Source organism: Pelodiscus sinensis, chromosome 8 (genome assembly GCF_049634645.1).
Source record: "Pelodiscus sinensis isolate JC-2024 chromosome 8, ASM4963464v1, whole genome shotgun sequence".
Lineage (NCBI taxonomy): Eukaryota > Metazoa > Chordata > Testudines > Trionychidae > Pelodiscus > Pelodiscus sinensis.
Window position 1 is genome coordinate 66,758,125 of NC_134718.1, and position 19,077 is coordinate 66,777,201.

General features: G+C 40.8%; 1 protein-coding gene across 3 annotated transcripts in view; it reads right to left on the reverse strand.

Moving 5' to 3' along the window:
• Window positions 1-8,398: 8,398 nt before the first annotated feature.
• SHOC2 (SHOC2 leucine rich repeat scaffold protein) overlaps window positions 8,399-19,077 on the reverse strand; it is a 104,123-nt gene continuing 93,444 nt past the window's right edge. For all 3 annotated transcript variants that reach the window (XM_075935478.1, XM_075935479.1, XM_006135001.2), the window contains exons 7-9: window positions 18,124-18,261; window positions 15,425-15,542; window positions 8,399-13,383 (exon numbers count right to left, since the gene is read on the reverse strand). In XM_075935478.1, the coding sequence (XP_075791593.1) occupies window positions 13,175-13,383; window positions 15,425-15,542; window positions 18,124-18,261 (465 nt within the window). In that variant the 3' untranslated portion in view covers window positions 8,399-13,174. The remainder of the gene's footprint in view (window positions 13,384-15,424; window positions 15,543-18,123; window positions 18,262-19,077) is intronic.

Sequence of the window (19,077 nt, forward strand, 5' to 3'; positions counted from 1 at the left end):
CCCAAAGGGTTTGTCTACACGTGCTCCGTATCTCAAGATAGGGATGCAAATGTAGTGTACCGAAACTGCTAATGAAGTACGGGATTGAAATATCCCGCGCTTAATTAGCATAATCGCGTGTTGCCATTTTGAAATCGCATGAGTGTGAAATAAAACACCCCACGTAGCAGCATTATTTCGAGAGAAAATCCTTCTCTCGAAATAACTGTTAAACCTCAAGGAGTAATAGTTATTTTGAGAGAAGGGTTTTCTCTCGAAATAACGGTGCTACAGTGAACCCTCGTTTATCGCGGTAGATAGGTTCCAAACCCGACCGCGATAGTTGAAAATCCGCGAAGTAGGGACATGTATATTTAACATGTATACAGCGAGCCCTCGCTACTTCGCGGTTCGACCATCGCGGATTCACGTATATACATAATGTAATGAAAAAAGTCCGCGAAGTCGTGAATCCGCGATGGTCGAACCGCGAAGTAGCGAGGGTTCACTGTATACGGGGCGTTTTATTTCACAATAATGCAATTTCAAAATGGTGGCCGGACACAATTATGCTAATTAAGCATGAGCTATTTAAATCCCACACTTCCTTAGCAATTTTGGTACATTACATTTGCATCCCTATCTCGAGATAGGGAGCAAGTGTAGACATGCTCTAAAATATTAAAACTAAAGGAACTGCTTTCAAACCCCCTTGCTTTGTGTGTGTAAATGGCCGCCCATCGCCTCTTGCAGACACAGGCCATTTTGAAGTAGGTCTCAGATTCACATTAGGGCGCACTACACGCTCCTTTTGAGTTCATGCAGCGCCCGGCACAATGAGATCTAGGCCACGAGTAGGACTCCTAGGGTCTATGGTAATACAAATACTAATGATAACGTTCCCCCTTCCCAATGGCACGTGGACTATGATACTTCAGAAAGGATCAGCGGCATGAAAAAGGTATCATGGGTGGTAGGGGTGGGCAATAAACAACTTGAAGGCTGGATGCAGTTTGCCAAGGTTAGCCCCTGGCGGGCCACTAGATGGTTTATTTATCTGCGCAGCCGTAGGTACGGCCACTCGCAGCTCCTGGTGGCTGCTGATCACCATTGTCAGCCAACGGGAGCTGCAGGAAGTGGTGCAGACTGGGACGCCACTTCCCACAGCTGCCATTGGCCTGGAACAATTATCTGTGGCCAACAGAGGAGCTACAGGCTGCCTAAGGACACACAGGTAAATAAACCATCTGGCAGCCTGTTGGGGGCTAACCCTGTCAAACTGCATCTGGTCTCTTAGACACCTCTCAGAGAGGAGTCCACGCCTCAGGTGCCTGGGTGTTTTAAGCTGCCCAGAGTCTGACTCACGTACTGCCCCAGTCTTGGGGTCTCCAGGCAAACCTCTCAGGGCACAGATCCTCTGTCACCCTTTCCTGAGAGCTTGGGTGCTGTAGTCCCATTGCCAAGACCCAGGGCTGGCCCACAACATTTTGGCACCTGAGGTGGGGAGCTCAAACGATGCCCCCATTTCCCCTCGCTTGAGCCAAAACTTTGGAAGGTCTCAATTCTGCCTTCTTCCTGTTCTACTCCTCTCATGGTGCTGCTCTGCTACCTACATATGCACCAGCAGCAGACACAATTTTCTACACTCTGGGTCCTAGTGTTCCCCACAGTCTGGCACATGAGGTGGCCGTCTCAGTTCGTCTCATGGTAAGGCCAGGCCTGCCTAGACCTTGCTGACCCTACACCCTCTCCCAGAAGGCCACCTAAATATGGAACCTTCTGGTTTGCCATTTAACACCCTTAGGAGGCACATGGTACAGGTTGTACCTCCCTAAGCAAGGGTGCTGCTGAACTATAGATGTTCCTGCACCAGAGAGTCCTGGGGCTGGAAGCGCTGCCAGCCAAGAGCCCAGTGGCAGGGTACGCAGCCAGGGTCCGAGCCGGGCTGGCAGCAGTGAGGGGCAGCAGGCTGGGAGACTGGTGGCAGAGGATCTCCCTCGGGCTAGAAAATTCCCTTGTTTGGGGCCTGGTCTGGTCCCGAGAGTGCTGGACCAGCGAGGCTCAACCTGTACTGGGAAGCACAATACACACGAGACACTGCCCAGAGATTAACATTATGATTCACTCTTATATTTCCTAGTATGAGGCACACTGTGACCATAGAAAACAAACCTTGCACACTGCTCCCTGCCTCAGATTCCTCACCACGCCCTGGCATCCTTTAAGCAAAGAGGTGGGGGGAGGGAGAGGAGGGAAGCCCCAGCCACTGCGTTTGGCTTTTTGGCCACCTGTCGGCCGGTGCCATTTTGCTTCGCCACGGTGGACAGCTCCCTTGCACCCGGTGAGCCCAGGGAACTGGGGGCCCTTTGAAGGGACACAGCGGCATGGGGTTCGCTTCGTGAGCCGCACTTTCTGCAAAGAGCCACATGCAGTTCGCGAACTGTGGGTTGGCCACCCCTGCTTTAGAGGCTGGGGTCAGAGCCTGCCAGTTCCCTCTGCTGCAGAAAGTTCCTGCAACAAGAAGCCAACTCTCCTCAGCCTGGTGCAACCATCCCTTTCCCTCCTAGCTCCAAGTGCAGCTTATTTCACCCCAACCCGCTTTGTGGCTGGGTGGGTCTGTTTTCACACAGTCCTGCCCACACCAGGCTTCTCATGTTCTGTATTTCATGATTGTCCACTGATCTCTTTGCTCCCCACTCCAATAAAAGGTGGAAGTATCTTTGGTGGCTCATTCCCATCATAGCTCTGTGAGCAGTCGGCCTGAGTTATGTACTGCACATAGTTCTCAGTCTGGAGAAGACATTCTTTTGGGTTCGTAAGGCATGTGGGTACATGGGGCATTCATGATGCAGCAGTTTTCAGAACAACTCCTCCTTAACATTAGCCACAGTTCATTGGTGGTACAGCCAGGTCCCCAAAATCTTCACCGAAGGAACTCCCTCACCCCACTGGAACACCTCAGCAAAAGGAGCCAAAAGAGCCTCACAGCCAGCAGAAATTCCTGGCCTAGAGTCAACAGCATCACCTCAGCTTCTAGCAAAGCAGGCGGTCTGCAGTCTGGATCCAGAGTGGCCCAGGGTCTGGGATACTGCCTTACCTTGTTCAGCATCTGAATTCACAAGGCTCTAAAACTCCCCTGTTTATAACCTTTCCCTACGGAGCTGATTGACTCAGCTCTTAGCTGGTGCCCACAAGAAGTCTGCTAGACCTGCTGGACCAAGGAAATTGAAACCCTCTGCATAGCTTCCCAGATGGCTAGAAAGCACGTCCAGTAACTACCATACCCTCTCCTGTGCCGCAGTGCTTCTTACCCAGGGGTACACAGAGCACATCTAGATATCTGACTAGTTTTTCTTCACAGGCTACATAAAATGCACTAGTAAATACAAACTAAAATTTCATAAAGACAATGGCTTATTTATACTGCTCTATATTCTATGCACTGAAGTATTTAAATCAATTGGAGTATATTTCATAATTACATGGTAAAATGGGAAAGCCAGCAATTTTTCAGTAATAGTTTGTTGCAACACTTTTGTGTTTTTATGTCTGCTTTTGTAAGCAAGGAGTTTTTAAGCACGGGAAAGCTAGGGGTACACAAGACCATTCAGACACCTGAAAGGGAGACAGGCATCCAGAACAGTTGGGAGCCATTGCTCCACATACCTTTGGGCTCCTGTCAGTGCCCTGCACCATGCACATGTGCAGAGAGAGAATTCAGCTACAATTCACAACTCCTCCTCCCTGCTTCTCTCTCCTCGTCTGACAAATAAAATAGCAGTTGCTGCAGTCCAAGCATGTGGGTTACACACGTGCAACCCAAGCAGGATCCACACAAACACTTGAAGAAGCAGGAATTATTCTGTTTTCTGGGCTTGTTCTGCGTGTGGATTTTATAAAAGGCAATTTTACTAGGTTATATAATTCACTTCCTTCCCTCCACCAGTCCCCTCACCATACACAATGGCTACAACTACACTGCTGGTTTGCCAGCAGCAAATATGCAAATGAGATGTGGATTACCATATTGCTGAATCTCATTTGCATAATTCATGCACACCCTTTTTGTAGAAAAAATAGCATGGATGGGATTTTTTCCCCCACAAAAACCCTTTGCGCAAAACCGGCATGCATAAATTATGCAAATGATGTGCAGCAATATGCTAATCCACACCTCATTTGCATATTTTCTGCCAGCAAAAGCAGCAGTGTAGACGAAGCCAATGAGACCTGTATCACTCAAAAAGGACAGACCTCTTGGGTGACCCAGCGATGGGCAACCTAGGCTACTGAGTGGGCAGCATGTGGGTCACGAGAGTGTTATTATTCCCGTTGCCTCCAGCAGTGGATGCTGGAAGGAAGCAGTAGCCTTATCGCTTAGTAAATGCTCCCAGCCCATGGAAGACGATGGGCTCCCACACCTGGGAGAGTCTTTTGAGGAACTAGGAAAAAGGCAGCTGGTTGAAACACTCAGAGAAATTCAAGCAGCTCTGCCTCCCGATGAAAACTTCCATGAGAAGGGGCGTGGCAACCTGGACAACATCTCTGTAGGAAGAGAGGACTGGCTGATGTTTGAACTCTGGCTGGCAGGTGCTGCCATCCAGCTTGCGCATATATGTATGACTGTATCCACGCTACAGCTAAAAATGCTGAACACCAGATCAAAGTGGGGGAAACCCTCTGTCTCAAACCAGCATGTTCTCTCCAGGTGATGGTTTGTAGACTTCATACACGCTGTCATTCAGGGAAATATTTTTATTACATGCTACTTTTTCATCATGTTACATTTATTACTATGTGGAGCTAAGGAGATTTATTTTTATGAGATGCTCCAGTGAAGTTTAATGTTGACTTTCAGCTTTTATTACTTACTCAGCATTACCAGTTGCTTTCCACCTGTCTAGAACAGGTCCCTGCCTCAAAGTGGTGATAGTCTGAGATTCTTCTACAGCAATGGGTGCTTTGTGTGTAATGAAGACAGAGATACAGAGGTAGCTGGGGGAAGGGTTACAACAAAGCATTGTAATTTGCACACTATTGGTTCTGATTTCCACTTTGTCTTTTTTGTGTGTCTTTTCCCCTCAACATTTGTTGCTATAGGTTACTATGACCTTTTACTAATGTTCACTTACTTTTCACAGGTGAGCTCACACTTAGGGTACATTTGTAGGCTCAATTCTCACAGGCCCCAGCTTCCTGCTAGCTGAGGATCTTAGGAGTTTGTGAGCTGGGGCCCCAAGGTTCTTGTCTGCCAAAGAGCTGGAAACCTGGACTTGCCAGCACTCTGACCGATAGGCTACCAGGGAACTAGGCAGATGAGCAAGTGGGAAACCAGGCAGGTTTCTAGCAGCAGTGCAGCTGGCTTCAGACACTACATCACCAAGGTCAAACAGTCTCCATGAAATGTTTTAGTTCCAAAGGAGCGGTATGAACCACTAGAAAACCTGCTCTACTATCAGCCTCTTTCACACTCCTCAGAAAACAACTTCATCCTCTACCCAGGAACCCTCATCTTGGGTGCTAAGAGTCTAAGGTGTAACTTCTTGATGAAAGTGAAGAGCTGGTCAGAGGGAGCCATACTTTACAAGGAGGGGACAAAAGGAAGATTGTTTGAGACCACAGCTGCAACAACAAAGTGGATGCTCAGATGGGCAAGGAATGTTATGGACAAAACCAAGATGATTCAAGCCTATTTTTGCTGACATTTAAAACGACTCAACTTCAGGGTTAGTCACTCAGCAGTAGGAGTTACAGGTACACAGCGTCGCATGGGAAGGTTATGTCCAACATGCAGGCTTCCTTCATTATGAGAGGAGATTGATATTAAAATATTGCATGAAACTTAAGTTGCCGTGAAGTCAATTTGTATTTAGATTACAAAATTCATTAGCTTTGGAACTCACGTTACCACTGCATTAGCACAGGACAGCAAGGAAAGGGAGACTTACATGGTTATTTCCATTGGCAGAGCTGAGCAAAATACGAGCAGGGTGGAGATTCACTTTGTTGTTAAATGTTGAACTCTTTTGGCAGGAGACTTTAGGAAAAAGTATTGTCGAGAGGGCTTTTAAAAAGAAAAATCTGATTTTGCAGATATTTTACTCAAAAGTGCTGGGTGGGCTTATTTCTACAATCGTTAAAGGTCAGGCCCTTGAAAAACAGTTGCGAGCCATGCACCAAGGTAATTAACATCACAGTGCAGGATGCCGGTTGGTCTCACAAACTGTTATTATGCCCCTTCTCCACACTATAATTACTTTACACTGCCAATCTAATTCCCTCTTGCTCTCAAGATTTTCTCTTGTTGCAGAAGCTGACTAAGATGAGTGGTAAACTAGTTCTGGTGAGATCTGATTTGCTGGACCCATTGATGTAAGTCCAGCTATGGTTAGGAGACTGGTTTCTTTTGTTGATGCTCTCCTTCTCTGGGTGACAAAGGTCAACTGTCTGTGGTTTTATTTCTAGATCTGCAATCTGTGATCTTGTCCTGCCCAACTATGGTGCTTTGGAAGAGACTACTGTTCTGTGGTTCTGTTCTTTCTTGCTTGATGTGTAACAGTAGCAATGCAGTATTTCTCATGCTCACCAAGCTCCTTTTGGTGTTGGTGCATAATTTTACATTCCCTTGCCCCTTTTATTTTATTGGCTATACACCACCAATATGCCTGGTCTTGTATAAGACATGCTTTTTATTCAAAATCCCATTAGGCACCTGCTGACATCTTAGAGTCCAATATCTTAGATAACCCTCCCATCCTCCACTTCTTCCTTGCATTTAGGATCAACAAAAGAAACTCATTTTGGAGATCCAATCTTAGTGTGTATGATGGAGAATGCCAGAAGCTGGAACTATATGCATTTTTCATGCTATCAAAGGCAGTTTCTTGACATTCAGGGTCTGGTACAATACCCATCAGTTCACCTGTATCCAAAACAATTAGTTTAAGAAGCAGATCATGATTGGTTGAGGCTGCTGTTCCTGAGTTCCATTAAGGCTCAGTGGTTACAGGAGAGAGTTTAGCTGATGCCAATTATCAGCAGTCTGTTACTAATTTCTGGTAGTGATTAAGTGCTCAGATCTTAAATACAGATTTTTTTTCTGAGCAGGATCCAGTAAATAAGGAAAAATACAAACTAAGTGATACCCTGTGAGAAATCACCATCACAGAAGAAGAAAGCAAGAGCAACTGGAGAGAAAACAAAGCAACTGTGGACATATTAATAAATGGTGTCAGAAAATTATGAATATTAAAAACTTAAAGGTCAATTAAAATATTAAGAGTTCTCCTGTCAGCAGTGTTAAAGCCATATCTTCCAGAATTATGGACTCTGTCAATATCAGGAAAAGTACTACTTCTACTAGTATAGATATTTCCTCCCACTGAATTATAATCAATACAATATTTTAATATGTTAGTTCTTTAAAATGAGGGCAATTTTTATTTGTCTCAAAATGAACTGCAGGAGAACGTTATGATTCTTACCTTTAAGGTTAATTCAATAGAGCACAGTTACTGCTCCAGTGGTTTCTATATAACAGATTTAACCCCAAACTGATCATTTTATAATGAGATCATTTTCCATTAATATAGTACCTGAGATTTATCAGAGCCCATTACAAGCTTTAACTAATTAATTTTCAAAAAATACCCGTATTATCCCTATTTTACAGATGGAAAAATTGACACACTAAGAGATGAAGTGTTCATGCCAAAGGCCCCTATGGGGAAAAAAGAAACAGAGCTGGACTTAGAACACAGGAGTCCCCAGCTCAGATTGCTAGAACACACAATATGCAGATTGACATGTCAAAGATGTAATCTTATAAATATCCAACACTTTTGGCCAGGTCTTCAGTTGATGTAAATTAGCGTAGCTCCATTGACTTTATTGCAGCAGAGGTGATAGGCTCAAATACTCCTGTGATGAGTGGCAGTGATATTATTATGCTAGTAGAGAATATGCCTCACTATTTAAAAAATACTCAACCATGCTAAGCATTTTGAGTTTTTTTCCCCCAGGGGAGGAAGGGGAAGGGGCTGCATCAACATTAAACCCTGAAGATGTTCTCATTTCAAACAAGAATAAAGGCGCATGCTTTGTGGCTTGCAGAATATGGTCTAAATATTTGCAACTTGAAATGTTGAATATGTATCATATGAGCTACACATACTTGCAAGATAACTGTCAAAGCTACGTCATGTCACTTTGGAAATGTTTTCTTTTATTAATCCAAATATTAAATCCAGGCCATTTCTTGTCTAGGAACTGTAGTTCAACATCTATTTTCATGTTTGTGGTTCTATGGAACTTATTTTGCACTGAAATCCATAGTCAGTTTCTTTTTCCTTCTGAAGATAATGATCCTATATTGTTTTCTTTATGCCTTACTACATAATGATATAATAAAATGAAAGTAAAAGGTTTTACCAACATTTGCTTTTATAAAGGTGTGCAATTTACATTTTTATGTTTAGAGCAGTTACTGTCATGCAATTTTTGAAGTATAAGTTTCCTGAAATCAGTATACATTAAACTTCATATTTTACTTGGAAAAACATCTTCAAAAAGAGTGAAGAGGTATATAATGAAAATGCAGTTCTCAATCATTTGTGACACTGCAAAAGTATGATTTACATCCAGGTTAAGTTAGATTTTAACACTAGAAAACTTTCAAAAGACTCAGTGGTAGCTCATTTACAAATATACTATTTATAATGAATGCATTGATACAGAATGACATTTATAAAAAAGCAAGGCAATCTTTTATATTATAGACATAACAATCAACATTACAATAATTCAGATTAAAAGTACATTTTTTGTAGACTGTTTACACTCTTTTGTTTAGCTTTAGACCACAAATTCATGTGATCTGGTATTTTACCACAGCAAAAAATCCTGTGCAGACCTGTTTAAGACCAAAATATCAGAATAATAACCATGATCTTCTGACCTTTGCTAGAATAAAAACAAAAACCGTTAGATACTGTTTGCAGATACTATAATTTGTTTGTAATTGTCCTAACTGTGCCTTTTAAGTTTCTGTGTTGTGCAAATTACTGCCAACTGTACGTCTAATTAAAAGCAAGTTCCGGCATGCCAATTAAAGATACAATTGAGGTGCAATATTGACTATACAAAAACACTTTCTTGCATTCAGATTCTTTAGCAACACAAAAGACATGTCTTCCCTTGATATGTTATGACTTTGTATAGATCCTTAAGAGAGAAACAAGTAAAGGAAGAAAACATTTGATAAAAGATTTTCCATTAAAAATGTATTTTGCAGACTTTCAGGACTAAAAACGATACTTGACTTTTTGCTTTTTAGGTACTGCAATGGTGCCAATTGCTCACCAGCTGGACAATGTTTCTAAGTACTGTTTTTTAAAACCAATTAAGTGAACAAACTTTATTGTTCTTTCACATAGTTTGAACACATGGTTTCTTACACAGCATTAACAAAAACTGCACAAAAAAATCTAAAAGCAAAATAGGGATTGAACCATCAAATATTCTACGGTGTTAGATTGTTTTAAAATAAAGTAACATGAACGTAAGCATTTCCAATAGCTTCTGACAAATTAAGAAAAGGCCAAATATGCAACCATATGACCAAACTGCACAAGTTGCGTTCAGCTAGATGTTTTTGTTTAGGAAATTAAATGTGAGGCAGCCACAGGGGGCATTTTCAAAGCCAAGAGTTAGCAGCTAAATTTCAATTTAGTCATTTTAACACAATATAACTGGTTTAAATAAAAAGTAATATTGCCAGTTATTCTTCCTTTATGTTTAAAAAAACCCTTATAATCAGTTTTATACGCATCAGATTACTGTTATACTATACTCTGTAGCATAGTATTTTGTTGCGTTAGGCAAGGCATGGTTCATGATAGTGTCCTATAAATGCAAGTACTCATAGGCAGGCAACAGAGGTCATGATTTGATTTGCATCCTGATTTCTAGAGATTGTCACACTTTTCATCATCTCATCTAATATATCTGAGAGAGAGCACTACCCAGAATTCTATAGCAATGCACAAAATTTAACAGAAATCTAGTGCACCCTTTTGACCTAGTCTTTAAAAAATACTCCTCAGAATCATATTCCTCCATCTTGCTCATGACTTTAATTCCATACATTTGTCAAAACCAAATTCTTTCTTCTCATTTTGAATTTAATTAGCATGAGCCAATATTCTTACACAAATGAAGACAGATACCACTGAATGGCATTTGTCATTAAAGACAACCTAAAAATTTTACTTAGTTGAAAGATAAACAATGCAACACCCTGGAAAATTTTAAAAAGTTAGATCAGGTTGTGGAATTATTGTGATGATCAAGAGGTCAGATAAACAGCTGAGGGACTGATAACATTTATCATTAAAGCTTATTCCAAGCAATAATACTCACCCATTTAACACCAAAATTAAATAACTCATTTTATAAGGAAACTTCTTGAATTAGTCTTTGAGTTAATTCTTTGCATCAGAACTTAATGTCTCATGCTGTTTTACTAATACTCCCCTCTACACACGTCAAGAAGTGTTCACTTCAAAAAGTACAAAATTAAACTCTCAAACAGGACACAGGAGTATTTGGTATTGAAGTTACCATTTTAGCATAAGGGTACTTTAAAAAAGATCCTGTTTTTAATATAGTAAAGTTTTAATTCATTACTTTCTTCCTACAAGTGTAATGAAGAGACAATTTTTGTTTAGAGTGTAAAAATTATTTTTTGGTAAGCCAACTTCTCATCCGACTAAGTTTTTGGAAGAGGGGGCCAGCTCCAATTGTACAGTCATTAGCCATGTACCTTAACAAGATGAATAAATCAGATGAAAATATTTACATACTAAACAATCTTAATTCCATAAATGCAACCCAACAGCACCTATACCTGACTGTACAGCAGTGGCAATGGGAACTTTTCAGGAAGAGGCAGCCTGCTATTAGATACACTATTACTTGAAACTTAAGAAGCATCGAAAACTACTCCTCTTGGGCTAGTTTCCTACTGCATTATATACCTAAAATCTTGCTGTATTGTAACAGATTGAGACAAAAGTTGTTTTATAAATTAAAGGATAAATTCTCTCATCAAAAATGAGATTGGATATACAAATGGGGAACACAACTGATATGCTTTAAGGCAGCAACCTTTGTTTTAAGGAACCATATCAAAAACTCTCATGTGAACTGAGAGCGCAATAAGTAGGCTTCAGCAATAAATTTAGAAGTTCAATTACAGTCTTCAAAGCTACACATTTCAGCATCTTCATATTTTAACATCTTACTGCTGAGACAGATTAACTCCAGGCAGAGCTATAATAAACTAGATTCTTTTATGAACTAAGATCTAAACTGAAAAGCTACAGTATATGTAAAAAGTAAGGGAGGGAAACAGACATTACTTGTTAAAATCCAGTGACATCTACAATAGTTTTACAGCACATTTGAGCTCTCTACGGTTTTATATCTCCACCTGCCTTCCCTTTAAAAGTTGTTCCTTGTTAATGTATATACATAAGACAAAATAGAGTACAAGTTACTGTTAAAGCTGGAAAAATTAGACCAAGGCAGTACATAAAATTAAACATGTCTAAGAAGCCAAAAATTATACTTCCCAAACTTCTGCGTGTGAAATAAATTTTCCTGGCATCAACTGATTTAATTTTTACTGTCTTCTCCAAGTCACAACAATTCAGCAGCAATTCCATTATAATATCCAATTTATAGTAAATAGAGTCAACATTTGAAATGTAACTGCCCTTAAGAGTTTCCATTTTCTAAAAAAAAGGTCATCTTAAACTGGCACTGCAAGTGGTGTGACAGTATATATTTAACTGTAGCATCTTTAGTTTTCTAAGCAGTCAAGCAAATTCAAATAAAATCTCATGTGAACCATGTACAGTATTTCTATTGAGCGATCAACATCTGTGCACAAATGAAAAGGTGCTTCTTTTTAACAGAACATTTTTAATACTGAAATTGACAGGATGAGGCTAAGAAGGAATAACTATGGTACTGAACTGAATATTTTGAAGCAAGTGCCCCAGCTGTGGGGAAAAGTGCATTTAGTTCAGCAGCAAAACAGCACAGTGTGAAGATATTGTGCTTGGACACAGAAGTTACGCAATGGAAGGAGGTGAAAGGCATGTCAAGATATAAAACCATAATATGTTGTTAACCAACCTTAAAACTTACATATATTGCAGTGTTTAAAAGTAAGACATTCATTTATTGTACAAGGACTATGAGGAATCCTTAAAATTGTCTGTTGTAGTTTATGACTCAACATTATAACAAAAAGATAATATATATTATTTTCTTGCCATTCAACTGTACTGTTAGACTTTATGATTTTGTAACTTCACAAAACAAGAACTGCTCTTCACAGAGACTACTCAATATTTTTACCAATCTGAAAAGGTTACTTGTGCTAGAAAAGACCAACCACAAAAGGCTCAGTTCAGATATGTTATGCCCACAACTGATAACTCAGGGAAGCAAGATTTAAAAGAATTCAAGCTTTTTAGACTGCATCTTTTCCACCTACCAGTTGTTTTGATGAGTAAATATTTTTAGTATACAAACCTGCTGATAAAAATTCTTCAACAGAAGCATATAAATTCTAGATTGATTAAAACAGAGCAAATCAAAACAAAACAAAATCCAGTGATTTACTCTGACTGTAAACAATATAAAAACACCGCTTGTTTCAAATCTCAAAATAAATTAAAGAAAATCCCACCAGCTTCAGGATGTGTGACCCTACCAGGTTTTGACACAAAGGAGACGGAGGAAAACAGAAAAGTTCATCATAAAAGATTGCGCATTTTGCCTAACTGAAAGTAGATCTAAATAAAACCACTCTTGTCCCTTAAATTTAACAACTTCAGAATTTGTTGGCAATTGCTTTAGGATAACTGGCATTTCCAGATTACTCAGACAAACATCCATCAAATTCAGCAAAATAAACTTAGACAAGCATTTTTACAGAATAAAAAAAAATCTAAATGGCTATGATTCCTCTATTAGCAGAAACACATAACGCAGTCTTAAATTTGCCTTTTTATATTATTTATATATTGTATATATAATATAATATTATATGTATATTATATTATATATAACAACATTAATGCAGTTTGTATTTTGTACAGTGTATGGGACAATCCAATTTCCATCAGACCATGGCACGGTATGGTCCCTGCATTTTTAGGAACTGAATGATGAAGGAAGGTCCCCCAGCAACGATCTGAGGTGGAAGGTGGCTGAGTGGGCAGTTCTCAATACTCATTATTGACAGTTTGCTGCAGAGTGCCAGCTCAAAGGGAAGGCTGTGCAGATTGGGGTTGTCATTCAAATACAGTTCTTCCAGGTTCTCCAGTGTACCTGGTTAAAATGAAACAGTCATAAATATAAAAGTAAAACCCTTTTGTTTCACATGGCTTATAACAAATGATTAGAAGCATTCAAACTCACAAGTGAAATTCAACTGGAAATTCTCCACCGTGGAAACAAGTCATGACCACTTCTATCATCAAATATAGCAACCTCCTTGGTCACAAGTATCTAAGTAAGAGCCACATTCATCTCACTTCTCTGCAGTGACAATCACTGCAAGATTCCCATTCAAAGACTGAGCACACACAGCCGCTTGCCTTTATCAATGTGACTGTTACATGAATCAACCAATATGATATGCTAGACAGCAAAGTAATGGTCTCTATCTTGCCAAAGCTAAACTATCTTGGAGGCTACACTAGAAAACTATACTTGAAGAAGACTCCCTATATAACAATCTTTTCATTGCATTCCTTACAGATCATGCATGACATAAGCACTGCTCCTATTTTGAGGGCCTGCTCCATTTTAGATTAATAAAAATGGTTAAAAAAATATTGTTCTTCATGATGCAAGGATAGTACTGTACCACTGGCTTGTCAAAGCTTCCTAGGAATGCAGCACTGGGGACACTAGCAGGAGTATTAATTGAGAAGACAGGTGCACCCAAAGTAATTCTGTAAGGGGGCGAGGGGTGTGTGGAAAATGATGCACTTGGACACATCATTAAATACTAATAAGAGTTTCAATGCAAAGTGGAAGTGGGTATTGTCAGAATTCTTTTACTGTTGTTTATATTACTGTAGTTATGATTAGCAGATTTTTTTCTATCATGTAACAGTTCACAGTCAAGAGTCAGTAATGAGAATATGTAAATCTCTACTGAATACTCCTGCTGCCTTACAACACTCACCTCTTGGTGAAACATCAAAGACCTAGAGGAGAAGCAGAGAGGGTGACAGGAGTATTAGAGGGTTAAAAAGTGTGTTGAGGAAGGAAAGATTGCAGGACCATTGGTGGGCTGGGACACTGTGCAAAAAGTTCAGAGTACAAGCAGGAGAACCACAAGTAGAATCTGAGGAGGATTAGGGAGCCAGGGTAAGAGACTGAAAAGCAGCAAAGCAGAAAGGCACAGTTGAGCAAAACTCTGAGTACTGGCTGATAATTCTATATGAGGCAATCCAATTTGAAAACTTTAACAACCAGTCTCTATACCTCACTAAATTGTTTAAAACATATAAATTTATTTTAACTCTATGATTAGACTATAAGGCATCTGAGCTCAAATAATTTATGACCTAGAATGCATAGAGCCAGTTTAGCCTTCTCTCTGCAATATATGCAAGATTTGCACTGGCTGTGATGGTGTTTCACTGGAAGTGCTAGGACAGCTGAAGCATCTATGTCTCTTTCACTAGCTGCGTGGCACTGCATTTCTAATTCATTTCATCTTGTTTAGGTCTCTGGGGTTTTTTTTATTCTCTTTCCTCCCCTTTCCCTTTATTTTCTTCCCCTCTTCTTTTGTCCCAGCAAGGTGAACAGTATGATGATATACAAGTAAAAATATTTGTAGAAGGCCAGTGCCTCTCCTTTTAGATGCCTGCTGGAGCTCCTTCCTCACACAAAATTTCACTTTTGCATGTCACCAGAAAGAAAAGTCATAGAATTAGCAGCCTGATTCTTTTCCTACTGAGCTCTTTACAAGGAAATGGTTGGAAAGGCAAGTTGACTAACACTGACTGGTATTGCACAATACTATAAATGTCTCTTTAGCAAAGTGAGTGAAGAGCTTGATAGAGAAGGAAACTACTTAATCCAAGTCAGTTTTCCCCTACAAGTCCTTCATGAACAGTAATTAATCAGCAAAAGCTAAGGAATTTCTCTCAGAAGAACAGAGAAAGCATGTAATTTTGTAGTGCTGGCAGAAATTTCAAGTAATGGTGCAAATCTCCTCACAATAAAAGTTTCTTCTTGAATTTTGTGGCCTTTGTTTATGAACACAATATATCCCTATCATTTTGTGTCTCCCAACAATATCTGGAGGTTATTGCTTAACCATGGTGCATATTTATCAGAAACAGCATCTTACCAATTTCTTCAGGAAGGTGTGTGAGAAGATTCTCTCCTAGACCAAGATGTGTCAGATTGGTGAGGTGACCAATTCCTCTTGGAAGAGTAGTCAACTGATTATTAGTCAAGACCAATTTCTGGTGGAGAAATAAGTTCTTAAAATTACTAACGGTACCTTCAAAAAGTTGAGTAATATCAGAAAATATAGCTATTACATTGACAGACTATATGTCTAGCACAAAGAAGGAAATGTCTAGCTTTCTATGTCGTTCAAAAGTTCTTTTAAGTGTGATTAAATTTAACAATAAACATGAACTTTTATCTAAGGATATGTAGGCACTTGTTAAGTTTTACTCAAACCACAAAACAACCCTGTGAAGTCTATTTTATTCATTCTATGCATGGTCAAAGTGGGGCAGAGAAAAGACGACTACTAACTGTAACTGAAGGTTCTTCAAGATGTATGGTCCCTGTATTTCACACATATGTTTGGAAATTTTTCCAAACAGCGTCCTTTGAGCTGGGCATTCACTTTATTTCCCTTCGCGCTCCTGTCCTATGGTATAAAGAGTGGTGTGGGTCAATGGGCACGAGGGTTGTGTCTGAATACTACCAGCCTGGTGTAGGTATTAAATTTGTGTTTAGCCAACAGTGCCTGGTAATTGACTATATGAAACTGAAGGCCTGTGGAGGAAAAGACTTTCCTGTGTAGGAGATCCATCCCCTTTGACTCTCTGTCCGGGAAGGTGGATTTCTGAGGCTGCTGCCGAGCTCCTTCCACAACCACTTGCACAACTAGTGAACTATGGGAAGGGTATCTACACAAGAAAGTAGCCCCTTTGGCCAGCACAAACAGCGTCTCCACTTGCTTTGGTATGGGGGGGACACTATGTAGCTGTATGTCAGATTGTTCTGACCAGTTGCAGTATGGCCTTGTTTAGAGAAAGGCCACCCTGGGTGGCCTTAGGGCTATCAGATATCTGGGAGATTATGTTGGGGATCATAAACCTTCTCCGATGGGATTTACAAGTTGGTAACCATGCTTTGGAAAGATATTGTTATTGACCATGGTCATCTGGCAGATAGGGTATCAAAGGAATGGCCTTGTCATCCAATGACGAGGTGGCTCTGGTTGGAATCGGCTGTACTGGCACAGTGTCTTCCTTCCCATACACCAGTGTTCCTCAAAGTGGTCTGTGAAACCACTCTGAGAAATCTGTTAACTGGCCATGCCAGTTTGTTTATTCACTGCTGCTGCGACCTCAGACTCCTACTGGCTCCCCTTGGCTGCAAACAGTGAAATGGAGCCAATGGAAGCTGTGAGGCTCCAGGCTGCGGCAATGGTAAATAAACAAACCACCGTGGCCAATTAACAGGTTTCTCAAAGTAGTTTCACAGATCACTGAGAAACGCTGCCATAAACCGGCAGAAACAACTGACAATAGGGGAAAGTGGCAGGACTCCTGCAATGGTGGGAGTGTCTGCTATAAGGGTGCCCAGTATGGCCAAAAGGTGGGATCAATCGCTCACGGTGCATTCCATGGGAATCAATATAAGACATCCCAGGAAGGGGGGTCCAAAGCCAGGAGGATAGGGCTGCCACCACTCTCTGGGCTCCTGGGCCTACCAATGGACCTTATCAATGGACCCTTCTCCTCTCAGACTGAGGACAGTGCTGAGGGAAAACAGTGGTACTACTGGTGTGGGGAAGCCCCTATGTGATGGATAGGGAGGAGGGTCTCTCCTGTGGCAGTAGCTGAGCTTCATCCCTTGGTATAAGAACTTCCCTGAGAACTGTCAAGCCTGAAAATAGTAAAGACTGTGGGCAGGGAACGACGACCTCATCCAATGTCAGAGAAGCATCCGTACGGCCAGGAGGCTCCAAGGTTCCCACCAAGACACTGAAGGAACTTGGTTTCACCACCAGAGCAAGGCCAGTCTCTGCAACAATGTACATTCAGACTAAAGTTCATGGATGCAGTTGGCCTTCATTTGTCCCTGATGCTGTGGTCACCATCAGATCCCTCCTCTTTGCCTTACCCTGCGGTCAAGGGGCCTTCAGTGATCATTCCCTGGGAACTGACGACTCACTCTACCTGGCATGGCATAGCATTCTGCTACAGGGATCTGTCCTTATGCCCATGAATGTGTTTCTTACTCTGGTGGCTCCATTCCATGGCTCATGCTTAGAGGTGTATTGCTGGCTAGCTGAGACTGATGTACATGGAATGAGGGGTGAAGGGAAGTCTTCCATCCGGGATTAGATCAGGGCCTGGTAGCCTTTTCCATCAGGTACTTCTACAGCCTGAGTTCTTGGGCCTCTCTGGTTCGGAGTGGGGAAGACTTACAGGTGCTGCACTTTACAGAAATAATGCCTCATCCAGACAGTAGACACACCACTGATCCTTGTTGATGAAAAGGAGCAAGGGTACACATGCAGGTCAATGGATGCTGCTTGGAAAACCTGCCAGTCTCAGGAGCATGGCACATATTCCCACATGAGGAACAAATGTAAGAACCAGCATTTGAAAAATCAAACGCTGTGTTCCCAAGGTCAAAGTCAAAGGCCATACAAGGAATAAAACTCAGGAGTTCTGAATCTTTGTACTCTTTGCTAACAATAAACTCCTTCCGTCAACTCTCCTTAAAGAAAGGTTCAAATCAGCTTGCTGAAAGTAAAAGGCTTAGTATGTTTATCTCCTCTCATTAGTGTTTCACCTGAAGATCCTTAAGGTATGCTATTTCATTTGGCAAGGATTCCAGTTTGTTCTCCTCTAGATCCAACTCTCTTAATTTCCGTAGGTTTCCAATGCCATGGGGAAGTTTCTTTAGGAGGTTATTTGACAAGATAAGAACCTGGATTAAAAAACAGGGAGAATTTTTGTAATGCAGCAAGCAAGCGCAAACTGAAATGGAATCCATTTACACTTCAGAATTAAGTAGCATTCGATACAATGCAAAATTAACATACTGTTTAATACATTTTGTGAAACTCTTGTGAAAGTGAACCAAAGGAGAAAGTTAAACTTAAATCAGTAATAAAAACTAACAAGAGGTTACAAAATGAATTTTAACAAAAGTTTAAATTCAGAACAATAGATTTCAGGTTAACGGGGCTATTAAAAATGTACATTATTTTAAAATAAACAGTGGGGAAAAAGAACCGTTGGGCCCATTTTAAGCAAGTAACTCAAGAAAATAGATTACTGCATAATCTCTCATCATCTGTATCTTTTCACATGCTTGCCTCACTGCCATCTACCTTTCTGTTCCTTCTGTCCTCGCCATTCCAACTTTGACCCTATCTGCCAAACATCCCCACTACTTCTTCAAGAAGTAGATTTTGGGAAGAGACTAATATAACACAATACTTGGATACTCTACACACATGCATTAGTATCCTATAATGGACTTCCCTCATCAACCCCCTTTTTAAAGTCTTGTGGTGCTTTTGGTTACTGTTTGTGCTCATGTAGGGGAGCCTGGACAGCCCTGCCTTGACAATAAATTGTGATGTCTGCCTTGACCACAGTGCGTATCTCTAACAAGCAAATCCCAGCATTGTCTCAAGTCTGGTGCACGTAGCATGCAGGCAAGGCTCAGGGGAAGCTTTCAGAGGCAGGAATGTTTTGCATAATAATGCAGATTAAGCACGGTATGCGAGACCACGTG